The following is a 16,090-nucleotide window of genomic DNA, read 5'->3' on the forward strand; positions in this document are numbered from 1 at the left end:
ACATTACAAGGTTATGTAGTATCAGAATGGAATGGTGTATTATTTGGGCTGTGAGACTAATTCACTGGGTAGAGCTTGACTTGGCTGGAGGCCAGAATGGGATTGAGAAAGAACTCTCCTTCTCTCCCATCTGTGTGTGTGTGTGTGTGTGTGTGTGTGTGTGTGTGTGTGTGTCTGTGTCTGTGTCTGTGTCTGTGTGTGTGTGTGTGTGTGTGTGTGTGTGTCTGTGTCTGTGTCTGTGTCTGTGTGTGTGTGTGTGTGTGTATGTATGTGTCTGTGTCTGTGTCTGTGTCTGTGTCTGTGTATGTGTGTGTGAGCTGTCCTGACTGCATAACAGGATTGTTCATAACACCAGAAAGCGTGAGGAGATTTCCCGTCAATATCCTGTCCCGTGCCATGACCAGGAAGAGCACAGAGGCCTGAGATATTGTCTCCATGTGGCCCAGGCCCAGGGTGTGTCTGTGTACCTGGCCTTCAGATCAGAGATCAGAGAGAGGCATCACCTAACGCCGCTTACACATCCACCCAACAGCCCAACAACACCCACTTCACAGGCCCCTTGAAGTGGCTGGGTGGTGGGGAGTCAGTGTTGGGCTTGGTGGTTATTGAATGGAAGTTTAGGTGGAGGTCTGTGTAAGATCTGGCTGTGTGGGATAGTGTTGGGTTAAGGGTTAGGCTTGGCTACAGTAAATGAGTTGAGATGAGGTAGAGGAGCAGGTCAGACACAGAGGGGGACTTCTCAAACTACTCTCCCCAGGCCTCCCGAGTGGCGCAGTGGTCTAACGCACTGCATCGCAGTGCTAGCTGTGCCACTAGAGATCCTGGTTAGAGTCCAGGCTCTGTCACAGCCGGCCGCGACCGGGAGACCCATGGGGCAGCGCACAATTGGCCCAGCGTCGTCCGGGTTAGGGGAGGGTTTGCGACTCCTGTGGCGGGCCGGGCACAGTGCACGCTGGCACGGTTGCCAGGTGTACGGTGTTTCCTCTGACACATTGGTGTGGCCTGCTTCCGGGTTAAGTAGGCTTAGTGTCAAGAAGCAGTGCAGCTTGGTTGGGTTGTGTTTCAGAGGACGCACGGCTCTTGACCTTCGCCTCTCCCAAGTCCGTACGGGCGTTGCTGGGATTTTTTATATTTTTTATATTAAATAATACTTTTTTCTAAATTAAAAATAACATCTCTCCCCAGCCAGGGTGAACCTACACTGGGCCTCATGGTGCATGTCACTCCCTCCTCCCTCCCTATCGTTTGAGCCTCTGCCCAATATTGACACACCTGATCACCAGGCCATAGAACGCTACAGCGGAACCCAATACATCAGCCCCAATGGAATGCTGCTGTTATACATCAAACAGAGAGGGAGATGATGGTGGCTGTGCCTCTTGGTGTTAGAGAAGGAGAAATGGAGGAGGGAGATGATGGTGGCTGTGTCTCTTGGTGTTAGAGAAGGAGAAATGGAGGAGGGAGATGATGGTGGCTGTGTCTCTTGGCGTTAGAGAAGGAGAAATGGAGGAGGGAGATGACGGTGGCTGTGTCTCTTGGCGTTAGAGAAGGAGAAATGGAGGAGGGAGATGATGGTGGCTGTGTCTCTTGGCGTTAGAGAAGGAGAAATGGAGGAGGGAGATGATGGTGGCTGTGTCTCTTGGTGTTAGAGAAGGAGAAATGGAGGAGGGAGATGATGGTGGCTGTGCCTCTTGGTGTTAGAGAAGGAGAAATGGAGGAGGGAGATGATGGTGGCTGTGTCTCTTGGTGTTAGAGAAGGAGAAATGGAGGAGGGAGATGATGGTGGCTGTGTCTCTTGGTGTTAGAGAAGGAGAAATGGAGGAGGGAGATGACGGTGGCTGTGCCTCTTGGTGTTAGAGAAGGAGAAATGGAGGAGGGAGATGATGGTGGCTGTGTCTCTTGGTGTTAGAGAAGGAGAAATGGAGGAGGGAGATGACGGTGGCTGTGTCTCTTGGTGTTAGAGAAGGAGAAATGGAGGAGGGAGATGACGGTGGCTGTGTCTCTTGGCGTTAGAGAAGGAGAAATGGAGGAGGGAGATGACGGTGGCTGTGTCTCTTGGTGTTAGAGAAGGAGAAATGGAGGAGGGAGATGACGGTGGCTGTGTCTCTTGGCGTTAGAGAAGGAGAAATGGAGGAGGGAGATGACGGTGGCTGTGTCTCTTGGCGTTAGAGAAGGAGAAATGGAGGAGGGAGCAGGGCTTTTTCTTTCTGTTCATTCATCCATCTCTCTTGATGTTAGCCAATGGAGAAAGAGTGAAAGGTGAATGAAGGATACACAGGAAAAGCCTAAACGAGCCTAAATGGTGTTCTTGTGGTAGTGTTGTTAACCTCTCTCTCCCTCCCTTCTTTCAGGTGGCCAAGGTGGAGTATGTGCGGAGGAAACCCAAGCTGAAGGAGGTCTTGGTCAGGTTAGAAGACCACCTGGAGTGTGTGTGCACGTCACAACATCACGTGACCGAGCACTCAGACGCAGACACAGGTAAATAATATTAAGGCCGACCGAATTTATCACAACTTTATTGGAGCGTAGATGACCTTCAGAGACTGTTTGGTTGGATGTCTGAGTATCTGAGTCCCGCCCCATTCAGTCATTCCTTCCTACGCCTAGTCTCTTTATACTGCTAGTCTGTCTGTCTGTCTGTCTGTCTGTCTGTCTGTCTGTCTGTCTGTCTGTCTGTCTGTCTGTCTGTCTGCCTGCCTGCCTGCCTGCCTGCCTGCCTGCCTGTCTGTCTGTCTGTCTGTCTGTCTGTCTGTGTCTGTCTGTCTGTCTGTCTGTCTGTCTGTCTGTCTGTCTGTCTGTCTGTCCGTCGGTCGGTCTGTCGGTCTGTCTGCCTGCCTGCTTGCCTGTCTGCCTGCCTGCTTGCTCTCTGGCTTGCACTGGATGACCTCTTGTATATGCCTGTTGGGAAAACAGACACTCCTGCGAGCTAGACTTCTATTGCCAAACCTGCAAGGCCCCTTGTGTGTGTCTGAGAGAAAGATAGTGTCAGTGTGTGAGGGTGTTTGACTGTGTGTGTGTGTGTGTGTGTGTGCATGCGTGTAAAGGGAGGGTGTCCAAAGGCTGCTTGGCTTGGCCGGCAGGTAACAATCCTTTCCCCTTGATCCAAAGCCTCCGTTGGGAAGAGATAAGAGGAACGACGTGGACTGATAAGTCATCGCAACTATTTATAGTGTCATTTCAAATCCTCTTGAATTCTCTCTCTGTCATGGGGGCTTTTTATCTCCTCTGCTTTCTGCTCTTTGTGTTGTAAACCTTGCTGCTTCCCCCTCTTGCTAACCCCTGTCCTTGTCCTCCTATCCTCCCTCCCCAACTTGTGTTTTCAGGCCACCATACTAGGGCTAAAGGTAGAAAAAGGAAACCTAAAAAGCTAAAGCTCAACAAGGATTTATTGGCGACATAATAAACTTGAACACATTATTCCAAAGTCCGGCCACCGGACCCCCCGGCTCCAACAGGTAGGAGGACTTTAGCACCAGCATGGCAATCCAACCAATTACCCACCTGCTGGTCACAAGCCCAATCAGGGCAGAGAAAGGGTTGCCAATCAGATCACAATCAACGCCACACCCAATCAGTGTGAGGAGAGGGAGGGCTGAAATGGGCCACGCTCTGTGAATGTCGCTGCATGATTTAGTGTGATTTTTATGCCTGCCTGCGCACTGCATATCCTCTTTGTGTTATGTTTTTATGCATGTATGAGTTTATGAATGAGTATTTCAACCTCACCTTGTTCACCGACCAGTGTTTGTCCTTCACTCCAGCTGTCTCTGTGTCTCTGTGTGTATCTGATTTCAAGTACCATTCTACATGTCTCTACTTCCCATGCTCTCCTCTGTATTTGTTCTCCTATGTCCTTTATCTTTCTCTCTCATCCTCTCTGTCCATTTGTCTGTCTGTCTGTCTGTCCAATGTTCTGACTGTCTCTTCTCATCTCTGTCTGTCTGTCCAATGTTCTGACTGTCTCGTCTCTGTCTGTCTGTCTGTCTGTCTGTCTGTCTGTCTGTCTGTCCAATGTTCTTTCTGTCTCATCTTTGTCTGTCTGTCTGTCCACTGTTCTGTCTGTCTGTCTGTCTGTCTGTCTGTCTGTCTGTCTGTCTGTCTGTCTGTCTGTCTGTCTGTCTGTCCAATGTTCTGTCTGTCCGTCTGTCTGTCCAATGTTCTGTCTGTCTGTCTGTCCAATGTTCCGTCTGTCGTTCCAGCCGTTGTTCCGTCCGTTGTTCCGTCCATCCGTCCCGTCCGTCTGTCCCTCTCTCTTTATGACACACGTTCAAATTGAACAAAATGGGGAACGAATATCACCTTTTACCTCTAACATGTTCAAATAATATGGGTATTAATGAAATGCTAATGCTAAAGCTAATGGTAATAGTAATTATGAGGGTAATGGTAATGCTAAAGCTAATGGTAATAGAATCATCAGGCTAATGCTAATGAAATGCTAAATGTTAACATCAGCTCTCTCTCTTTTCTCCACAGTGGACATAAGGTGAGACCCCAGCAGCATTGGACTTCAGTGTGGAAGGGGCCAAAGAGAGGATGCTGCCATATTTGGACTGCTGACCTACCCCCTTCCCTGACCCCACCCCACACCACCTACCGCCTTTTAAAAACAAAGATTACTGTAAAGAGAAAAAAAGTTAATAAAATGCCAAAGGTGCTTTTTTCTATTACCGTAAAAAGTAATGCAGAAGGTCTCTGCCAAGCGCAGCAGAACCAACCAATCAAACAATGATGCGGATGAGGATGGTGAAGCCGATAAAGAGCTGGGCAGAAAAGAGAGGAGGAGGAGGACAAGATGGGTTGTCGTTTGTTGGGTAAACAGGACAATTTGACGATCACAGAGAGAGATCCAGGATGGATCATTGGATTAAGCCTCGATGGGGGATCTGTTGACTGGATCCTAAAAGGACACAGAGAGGGACAATCAGTGGACTCTTCGGGATGTGTGGAGGCTTGCATGTTCCTAGCCGTTGGCCTAAGTGACACTTGCCTGGACAGTCAATGACTGACAGAGAGAGAGGGAAAGAGATGTTGAGAGAAGTTGTAGAGAGGTGCAGAAGGTACTGGTTGTGTTGCTTGTTGTTCCGGAACTCTCTGTACACTGTAGTGGAACTTGTGAACATTCTGGAACTCATAAAATGGTCACCCATTTTGTCTCTTTTGGATAAAGTGTTGGGAAAAGTGTTTGGAATCGTCAGGACCTGTTGTTCCAAGATGGCTTCTCTGCTTCTCTCTCTTGGGTTTCCCTATCTGCTCCTATTGGGATTGTGCCAGTCGCCATATACACTACAGAACGATTCAGAAAGGAAGATTCATTCATTGCTACTAATAAACTATTTATACGTGTGAACGTTTTCATTTCTCTCTCCCTCCAAGACATTGTTATATTTTCTGTGACATGTAAGAGTCATGTTCTGTCTGATCCTCTGGTAGTGAATCTTCATGTCCACATGTTGTTTGTACTTGTTCATGTAGTTGTTACTCATGTTCAATGTTGCCTTATTATGTGCCAGTATATTATCTGAACAGTCTCAAGTCTAGTTGTATGGGCTGGAAATGTAAGGAAGCGTGGCGAGGAGGAGATGGGAGGACAGAGTCTGTACAAGTACAGGAAGATGCTTTATTTTTGTTAAAAAATATATATTATGCTTACTTATATTCAAGCAGGAAGTATGTTTGTTATTTCTTTGTTTGTTGTGGTTGAATGCTTTTATGTAATCCATGGAAATGGTGCAGGAATGGGGGTGAGGACATGTATAAGGCCCCAGCAGTGCACCCTGTTTGGTGCTGTAGGGTAGGCTTACATCAGCAGTGCTGTACTCTATTATCTAGAGAGCTGGATAGAGCTAACCTGGTCCCAGATCAGTTTGTGTTGTCCTGCAAACACATATAGTCATTGGCAAGACAGCACAAACCGATCTGAGATCAGTCTGGCTGAGGAAGACTCAATCTGGGGCATCGTTGAACTGTGTCTCTTTAACTCTGTTATCTAGCCAAAAGTTACACCCAGTAACCAGAGCGTCATTATACACAACAGAACACACACGTTCAGCATGTGTGTGTGTGCACATAAATGTGTGTGTGAAACCACTTTTAACCCACATCACACTCCTTTGATAAGATGGTGCCCAGTCCGCCCCACCAGCACACAAGTTGTTCTGAACGAGTACAAAGTCCATCTTGAATGAGAGAGTTGGTGAACAAACCAACATGAATGGTTTCCTAGTTAATCAAGCAGCAGTCTTCCATTGACACGTTAACAACGGAGAAGACTGTTCCACTGTTGATGAGTGAAAGATAGAAAAGAAGATACCACTGTTTATGGAGAGACTGACACCAAATCTCTAACAACACCCTCTTTCCCGTAGAGTGCAGTACACTACTTTAGACCAGAGCCACTGGCCAAAAGTAGTGCGCTACATAGGGAATAGGTTGTCGTTTGGCACACACTGAATCAATAGAAATACCTGGGCACTTTCCCAAAATGTCTCAGAGTAGGAGTGCTGTTCATCTTATTCATTCTGATCTAAACAGCTAAACTGATCCAAGATCAGCACTTGATGAAGTCCCGGGTGAGAGGCATGTTGAGAGAAAATAGATGACTGAAGAAGCAACAACAGTGTATCTGCAGCTGCTTGGTGTTGCGGTAACAACATGTTCATCTGCACTATACAGACGTCCAAGGTGATTCCATTGGTGCTAAATGTATAAAGGAAATCAGAAGAAGTTTCACCACCATTTTGCAGTGCATTTCTTCATTCGTTGTCAATAGACCAGGGACCACTGCTTACAGTAACTAAAGGAACCACAACAACACAAGCTTTTACCATGTTTTATTTGGGCCTCTATTGGATAAAAACAGCAATGATTATAATTTATATATTTATGTTTTCAATAATAAATGCATTCTGCTTATCAAACTGTACACAGAATGTTGGGTCCTGTTTTTGGTCCTAGTTGGTACAGTGTGATTTGTGCCACGTCTCTGTCTCAGTTGCTGTATAAATCAGTCCTTCCCTTGCTGAAAGAACTGACCAGGTGAAAAAGCCTACTCACTGGGCACAGACTTCAGTTTAACATCTATTCCACATTGGTTCAATGTAACTTGATTGAACTGACATGGAAACAACGTTGATTCAACCAGTGTGGCCCAGTGGAGAATTATATATATATATGATCATTTAACCTTTATTTAACTAGGCAACTCAGTTGAGAACAAATTCTTATTTACAATGACGGCCTACACCGGCCAAACCCGAACGACACCGGGGTAATTGTGCGCCGCCCTATGGGACTCCCAATCACGGCCGGTTGTGATACAGCCTGGATTCAAACCAGGGTGTCTGTAGTGATGCCTCAAGCACTGAGATGCAGATCGGTACGCCACTCGGGAGCCCCATGATGAAGATGAGTTTCCACCATATTGTCTTCACCTTCCAAGTCAGTGCAGATGAAGAGGAGACGAGGACAGATCAGTGCAATGAAAGACAGGAAGAGAGGATGGAAGGTTAGACAACGGAGAAAGAGCTGTTGATGAGACGAGCAGTACCCATCTGAATCCTCATGTCCTGTAGACCATCTGAATCCTCATGTCCTCTAGTCCATCTGCATTCTCATGTCCTCTAGTCCATCTGCATCCTCATGTCCTCTAGTCCATCTACATCCTCATGTCCTCTAGTCCATCTGCATCCTCATGTCCTGTAGTTCATCTGCATCCTCATGTCCTCTAGTCCATCTGCATCCTCATGTCCTGTAGTCCATCTGCATCCTCATGTCCTGTAGTCCATCTGCATCCTCATGTCCTGTAGTCCATCTGCATCATGTCCTGTAGTCCATCTGCATCATGTCCTGTAGTCCATCTGCATCATGTCCTGTAGTCCATCTGCATCCTCATGTCCTGTAGACCATCTGAATCCTCATGTCCTGTAGACCATCTGAATCCTCATGTCCTGTAGACCATCTGCATCCTCATGTCCTGTAGTCCATCTGCATCATGTCCTGTAGTCCATCTGCATCATGTCCTGTAGTCCATCTGCATCATGTCCTGTAGTCCATCTGCATCCTCATGTCCTCTAGTCCATCTGTATCCTCATGTCCTGTAGACCATCTGAATCCTCATGTCCTGTAGTCCATCTGCATCATGTCCTGTAGTCCATCTGCATCCTCATGTCCTCTAGTCCATCTGCATCCTCATGTCCTCTAGTCCATCTGCATCCTCATGTCCTCTAGTCCATCTGCATCATCATGTCCTCTAGTCCATCTGCATCCTCATGTCCTGTAGTCCATCTGCATCCTCCTGTCCTGTAGTTCATCTGCATCCTCATGTCCTGTAGTCCATCTGCATCCTCATGTCCTGTAGTTCATCTGCATCCTCATGTCCTCTAGTCCATCTGCATCCTCATGTCCTGTAGTTCATCTGCATCCTCCTGTCCTGTAGTCCATCTGCATCCTCATGTCCTATAGTCCATCTGCATCATCATGTCCTGTAGTCCATCTGCATCCTCATGTCCTGTAGTCCATCTGCATCCTCATGTCCTCTAATCTATCTGCATCCTCATGTCCTGTAGTCCATCTGCATCATGTCCTATAGTTCATCTGCATCCTCATGTCCTCTAGTCCATCTGCATCCTCATGTCCTCTAGTCCATCTGCATCCACATGTCCTATAGTCCATCTGCATCCTCATGTCCTGTAGTCCATCTGCATCCTCATGTCCTCTAGTCCATCTGCATCCTCATGTCCTGTAGTTCATCTGCATCCTCATGTCCTGTAGTCCATCTGCATCCTCATGTCCTGTAGTCCATCTGCATCCTCATGTCCTCTAGTCCATCTGCATTCTCATGTCCTGTAGTCCATCTGCATCCTCCTGTCCTGTAGTCCATCTGCATCCTCTTGTTCTGTAGTCCATCTGCATCTTCATGTCCTGTAGTCCATCTGCATCCGCATGTCCTGTAGTCCATCTGCATCCTCCTGTCCTCTAGTCCATCTGCATCCTCATGTCCTGTAGTCCATCTGCATCCTCATGTCCTGTAGTCCATCTGCATCCTCATGTCCTCTAGTCCATCTGCATCCTCATGTCCTGTAGTCCATCTGCATCCTCCTGTCCTGTAGTCCATCTGCATCCTCATGTCCTGTAGTCCATCTGCATTATCATGTCCTGTAGTTCATCTGCATCCTCATGTCCTGTAGTCCATCTGCATCCTCATGTCCTGTAGTCCATCTGCATCCTCATGTCCTCTAGTCCATCTGCATCCTCATGTCCTGTAGTCCATCTGCATCCTCCTGTCCTGTAGTCCATCTGCATCCTCTTGTTCTGTAGTCCATCTGCATCCTCATGTCCTGTAGTCCATCTGCATCCGCATGTCCTGTAGTCCATCTGCATCCTCATGTCCTGTAGTCCATCTGCATCCTCATGTCCTGTAGTTCATCTGCATCCTCCTGTCATGTAGTCCATCTGCATCCTCATGTCCTGTAGTCCATCTGCATCCTCATGTCCTGTAGTCCATCTGCATCCTCATGTCCTGTAGTCCATCTGCATCCTCCTGTCCTGTAGTTCATCTAGTAGCCGGAGGGTGTGGAGTTGACAGCCAGAAGGCGTGTGGAGTTGACAGCCAGAAGGCGTGTGGAGTTGACAGCCAGAAGGCGTGTGGAGTGGACAGGCAGAAGGCATGTGGAGTTGACAGCCAGAAGGCGTGTGGAGTTGACAGCCAGAAGGCGTGTGGAGTGGACAGGCAGAAGGCGTGTGGAGTTGACAGCCAAAAGGCGTGTGGAGTTGACAGGCAGAAGGCGTGTGGAGTTGACAGCCAGAAGGCGTGTGGAGTTGACAGGCAGAAGGCGTGTGGAGTGGACAGCCAGAAGGCGTGTGGAGTGGACAGCCAGAAGGCGTGTGGAGTTGACAGCCAGAAGGCGTGTGGAGTTGACAGCCAGAAGGCGTGTGGAGTTGACAGCCAGAAGGCGTGTGGAGTGGACAGCCAGAAGGCGTGTGGAGTGGACAGCCAGAAGGCGTGTGGAGTGGACAGGCAGAAGGCGTGTGGAGTTGACAGCCAGAAGGCGTGTGGAGTTGACAGGCAGAAGGCGTGTGGAGTGGACAGCCAGAAGGCGTGTGGAGTTGACAGGCAGAAGGCGTGTGGAGTGGACAGGCAGAAGGCGTGTGGAGTTGACAGGCAGAAGGCGTGTGGAGTTGACAGCCAGAAGGCGTGTGGAGTTGACAGCCAGAAGGCGTGTGGAGTTGACAGCCAGAAGGCGTGTGGAGTTGACAGCCAGAAGGCGTGTGGAGTTGACAGGCAGAAGGCGTGTGGAGTTGACAGCCAGAAGGCGTGTGGAGTTGACAGACAGAAGGCGTGTGGAGATGACAGACAGAAGGCGTGTGGAGTGGACAGCCAGAAGGCGTGTGGAGTTGACAGGCAGAAGGCGTGTGGAGTTGACAGGCAGAAGGCGTGTGGAGCGGATAGGCAGAAGGCGTGTGGAGTGGACAGGCAGAAGGCGTGTGGAGTGGACAGCCAGAAGGCGTGTGGAGTTGACAGGCAGAAGTCATGTTGAGGAAATGTGAGCTTTCCTGGGGCCTGTGGAGCGAGCTGTGACTGGCCTCGCTTCCAGGATCCTCCAGAGCCAAGGGGAGACTTTATTACTCTCTCCCTGAGATGCTCACCCTAATCCTGGGTTTAGAGGACATGAAAGTGCCGCCTACCAACCACTTCCCCCAGATACACACACCCCGTTTATTACCCCTGAGAGGAGAGAGAAAGAAGAGAACATGAAAGAGCAGATCAGAGGAGGGACACCAGCTTTGCTGTCAGCGGAACGGAGGGACATATCAAAGAAAGACAAGAACGTGAAGATGTTATGTTTGTATTGTTTTTTATCTGACATGCTCTGGGTGTAGAGGGGTTCATTCAACAAGGGAGTGAGGGATGGAGGGAGTGAGGGATGGAGGGAGTGAGGAAAAAGGGAGGAGGGGTACACTATATATACAAAAGTATGTGGACACCCCTTCAAATGAGTGGATTTGACTATTTCAGCCACACCCGTTGCTGACATGTGTATAAAATCGAGCACACAGCCATGCAATCTCCATAGACAAACATTGGCAGTAGAATGGCCTTAGCCGCGAAGTGGTAGACCACACAAGCTCACAGAACGGGACCGCCGAGTGCTGAAGCACATAGCACATACAAATCCTCTGTCCTCGGTTGCAACACTCACTACCGAGTTCCAAACTGCCTCTGGAAGCAATGTCAGCATAAGAACTGTTTGTCGGGAGCTTCATGAAATGGGTTTCCATGGCCCGAGCAGCTGCTCACAAGCCCAAGATCACCATGTGCAATGCCAAGCGTCGGCTGGAGTGGTTTAAAGCTCGCTACCATTGGACTCTGGAGCAGTGGAAACGCGTTCACGCTTCACCATCTGGCAGTCCAATGGACGAATCTGTGTTTGACAGATGCCAGGAGAACACTACCTGCCCTAATGCATAGTGCCAACTGTAAAGTTTGGTGGAGGAGGAATAATGGTCTGGGGCTGTTTTTCATGGTTCGGGCCCCTCAGTTCCAGTGAAGAGAAATCTTAATGCTACAGCATACAATGACATTCTAGACGATTCTGTGTTTCCAACTTTGTGCAATAGTTTTGGAAAGCCCGTTCCTGTTCAGCATGACAATGCCGCTGTGCACAAAGCCAGGTCCATACAGAAATGGTTTGTGGAGATCGGTATTGAAGAACTTGACTGGCCTGCACAGAGCCCTGACCTCAACCCCAGTGAACACGTTTGGGATGAATTGGAACGCTGACTGCGAGCCAGGCCTAATCGCCCAACATCAGAGCCCGACCTCACTAATTATCTTGTGGCTGAATGGAAGCAAGTCCCCGCATCAATGTTCCAACATTTACAGACACACACATACACATGCACAAATACACACACACACACACACACACACACACACACACACACACACACACACACACACACACACACACACACACACACACACACACACACACACACACACACACACACACACACACACACACACACACACACACACACACACACACACACACACACACACACACACACACACACACACACACACACACACACACACAAATAGATACAGGAGAAAGGAGAAAGGCCTAAAGTGGACTCAGGATGTTGGTGCATGGTGCAGTATTTGGAGGGATGGAACCAGACTGTAGAGGACCATTAAGTGGAGATGGTTTCATAATCAATGCCAGAATGGGGCTGGGAGCTGACAAGGTGTGAAGAGGGGTGATGATGGGTGTGTCGTGTATGTGTGCGCTTGTCACTGTGTGTGTCTGTGTGTCTGTGTGTGTGTGTGTGTATGGGTTTTTGTGGTGATCAACAATACCAAGGAGGTCTCCCTCCCAGTGTGAACACGGACCGTTGGAATGTCTGCCTCTTGTGGAACGCAAGCTGTCATCTGACTGGCCGACAATGGATGGGTCAGGGTTCATGGGTCAGAGGTCAGGGGAGGGGTTGAGACAAAGTGGAAGTTGTTGAATGCATTGTAAATAATTTGTTATCCCTTCTCCCTCCCCCTCTATCTCCCCCCCCTCTCTCTCTCTCTCTCCCCCTATCTCCCCCTTCTCTCTCTCTCCCACTCTTTCCCTCTCTCTCTCCCCCCCGCTCTATCCCCCCCTCTCTCTCTCTCTCCCCCTTCTCTCTCTCTCTCTCTCTCCCCCTCTATCTCCCCCTTCTCTCTATCTCTCTCTCAATTCAATTCAATTCAATTCAAGGGGCTTTATTGGCATGGGAAACATGTGTTAACATTGCCAAAGCAAGTGAGGTAGATAATATACAAAAGTGAAATAAACAATGAAAATGAACAGTAAACATTACACATACAGAAGTTTCAAAACAATAAAGACATTACAAATGTCATATTATATATATATATATATATATACAGTGTTGTAGCAATGTACGAATGGTTAAAGCACACAGGTTAAAATAAATAGGCATAAATATGGGTTGTATTTACAATGGTGTTTGTTCTTCACTGGTTGCCCTTTTCTTGTGACAACAGGTCACAAATCTTGCTGCTGTGATGGCACACTGTGGAATTTCACCCAGTAGATATGAGAGTTTATCAAAATTGGATTTGTTTTAGAATTCTTTGTGGAACTGTGTAATCTGAGGGAAATATGTGTCTCTAATATGGTCATACATTGGGCAGGAGGTTAGAAAGTGCAGCTCAGTTTCCACCTCATTTTGTGGGCAGTGTGCACATAGCCTGTCTTCTCTTGAGAGCCATGTCTGCCTACGGCGGCCTTTCTCAATAGCAAGGCCATGCTCACTGAGTCTGTACATAGTCAAAGCTTTCCTTAAGTTTGGGTCAGTCACAGTGGTCAGGTATTCGGCCACTGTGTACTCTCTGTTTAGGGCCAAATAGCATTCTAGTTTGCTCTGTTTTTTTGTTAATTCTTTCCAATGTGTCAAGTAATTATCTTTTTGTTTTCTCATGATTTGGTTGGGTCTAATTGTGCTGTTGTCCTGGGGCTCTGTGGGGTGTGTTTGTGTTTGTGAACAGAGCCCTAGGACCAGCTTGCTTAGGGGACTCTTCTCTAAGTTCATCTCTGTGATGGTGATGGCTTTGTTATGGAAGGTTTGGGAATCGCATCCTTTTAGGTGGTTGTAGAATTTAACGGCTCTTTTCTGGATTTTGATAATTAGTGGGTATCGGCCTAATTCTGCTCTCTCTACCTCTCTCTATCTACCTCTCTACCTCTACCTCTCTCTACCTCTCTCTACCTCTCTCTGTCTCTCTCTCTGTCTCTCTCTCTCTCTCTGAGTTCGGTAGAATGCAGCCTCTCTTTCAAAGACCTACATTGATTGAAGCACTGGGCATGGTTGTAAGATGTCTCTCTTGCTCATGGCCTGTATTCAAAAAGTACTTTATCTCAGAGTAGGAGTGCTGATCTAGGATCAGGTACCCTGCTGACCATATCATCTTATTCATTATGATCTTTAATGCGAACCTCACCATTCCTACTTTGAGATTTGTTGTCAATACAGACCCTTGTATTACAGTTGACCAGTGTGGTCTTATATAGCGATATGATAATTGTTTGACTGATATCAAGGCCGTATTCATAAATTGTATCACAGTAGGAGTGCTGATCTAGGATCATATGGACATGGGGGACCTGGTTCTAGATCAGCACTCCTACTCTGAGACACTTGATCCAGAAGGTCCCTGATGGATGGAAATAAAGAGAGTCATGAGGTTTAGATGCTCCCTGGTGGCAGTGGTGGGATTTGACTGACAACCACAGTTAGCCCTCAGCCCGACCCCTCTAGTTGGCCTTGACAATTTCCTTCCCCAAATTACGGACCCTATAACTAACCTCCCTTTCCCTCCCTCCCTTCATCCATCCATCCCCTGCTCTCTCTTTCTTTTTTAAGTTGTTCAAACCTGCGGCCTCTGGTTTTGAGGAAACACAGGCAGAGGTTCCTCTGTGAAGATGGCGGTGGCCAGTTTGTCGGAGCCACGGACATGAATGTGCGTCTTTGTCCTCCCACCCCCCTACTGCTCTCCTGCCTCCCTCCCGGCCCCCTCATGCTGACATGCTCGGTCTCTTTCGGGGGGCCCACTGAAATGACCCTGCTAATTATGTATTTAAGGTATTTGGCTCCTGTGAAAACAGCTTTGGGTAGAGCAGTGTGTGTGTGTGTGTGTGTGTGTGTGTGTTGTCCCTGCTTCACAGCTATCATTACAGGACAACGTTTATGTATACAGTGGATTAGTGACCCTGCCTGATTGGGGACTGAGGGGTACAGGGGGGTAGAGGGGGGTCGAGGGAGGTGAGAGGGGGATAGAGGGAGTAGAGGGGGGTAGAGAGGTGTAGAGGGGTTAGAGGGGGATAGAGGGATAGAGGGAGTAGAGGGGGTAGAGGGCGAGTAGATGGGGATAGAGGGAGTAGAGGGGGTAGAGGGGGTAGAGGGAGGTTAGAGGGGGATAGAGAGGGGTAGAGGGAGGTAGAGAGGGGTAGAGGGAGTAGAGGGGGTAGAGGGCGAGTAGATGGGGATAGAGGGAGTAGAGGGGGTAGAGGGAGTAGAGGGAGGTTAGAGAGGGTAGAGCGGGACAGAGGGAGGTTAGAGAGAGATTGAAGGTGTAGAGGGATATAGAGGGGGGTAGAGAGGGGTAGAGGGCGGTAGAAAGGGGTAGAGGAGGATAGAGGGAGTAGAGGGGGTAGAGGGCGAGTAGATGGGGGTAGAGGGAGGTAGAGGGGGATAGAGGGAGTACAAGGGGCAGAGGGAGGTTAGAGGGTGATAGAGGGAGTAGAGGGGGTAGAGGGCAAGTAGAGGGGGGGTAGAGGGAGGGTAGAGGGGAGTAGTGTTAGGGTAGAGATGTACCCATGTGTGTGAGGGAGGACATGGATTTGGTTGTCCCTCTGAAACCAAAACTCCGGAACATGGGATTTTTCATATCCCATTTCACTGGTAACGGTTTATTAACAGCAGAGCGAGGTCACAACCCCCCCCCCCCCCCCCCCCCCCCAAACACACACGAACGCACACACACACATTTTTGTGGGAACCATATAATTGATTCCAATCCAAAATCCAATTTTCCCTAACACCTAACCCTAAATCTAACCATAACCCTAATCTTAACTGTAAGCCTAACCTTAACCCCTAACCCTAATACTGTACCTAACCCTAACTGCTAACTCTAACTCTAAACCTAACCATAACCATAACCATAACACCTAACTCCTAACTCTAACGCTAAACCTAAACCTAACCTTAACCCCTAACCCTAATACTGTACCTAACCCTAACTCTAACTCTAACCCTAACTCCTAACTCTAACCCTAAACCTAACCATAACCCCTAACCCTAAACTTAATTCTAACCCAAACCTGACCCCTAAACCTAAAATATAAAAAGATTATCATGGGGACTGGCAATATTTTCCTTGTTTTACTATCAAGGTGAGGACTTCTGGTACCCACAAAGATAGTTAAACAAGAACATACACACATACACATGAGCAGACTGGCAGGACACACACACACACACACACACACACACACACACACACACACACACACACACACACACACACACA

General features: G+C 48.2%; 1 protein-coding gene across 4 annotated transcripts in view; it reads left to right on the forward strand.

The window, feature by feature from the left end:
- LOC129833659 (platelet-derived growth factor subunit A-like) overlaps positions 1–6,925 on the forward strand; it is a 32,609-nt gene extending 25,684 nt beyond the window's left edge. For 3 of the 4 annotated variants that reach the window (XR_008756092.1, XR_008756090.1, XR_008756091.1), the window contains 3 exons: positions 2,352–2,478; positions 3,324–3,455; positions 4,477–6,925. Coding sequence is in view for 1 of the 4 variants with exons in the window: in XM_055898375.1 (XP_055754350.1) it covers positions 2,352–2,478; positions 4,477–4,490 (141 nt within the window). In the remaining 3 variants the exon portion in view is untranslated. The remainder of the gene's footprint in view (positions 1–2,351; positions 2,479–3,323; positions 3,456–4,476) is intronic. The other variant, XM_055898375.1, reaches the window with a different exon arrangement.
- The last annotated feature ends 9,165 nt before the right edge of the window (positions 6,926–16,090 follow it).

The sequence above is a fragment of the Salvelinus fontinalis genome, chromosome 34, assembly GCF_029448725.1.
Source record: "Salvelinus fontinalis isolate EN_2023a chromosome 34, ASM2944872v1, whole genome shotgun sequence".
Classification (NCBI taxonomy): Eukaryota; Metazoa; Chordata; class Actinopteri; order Salmoniformes; family Salmonidae; genus Salvelinus; species Salvelinus fontinalis.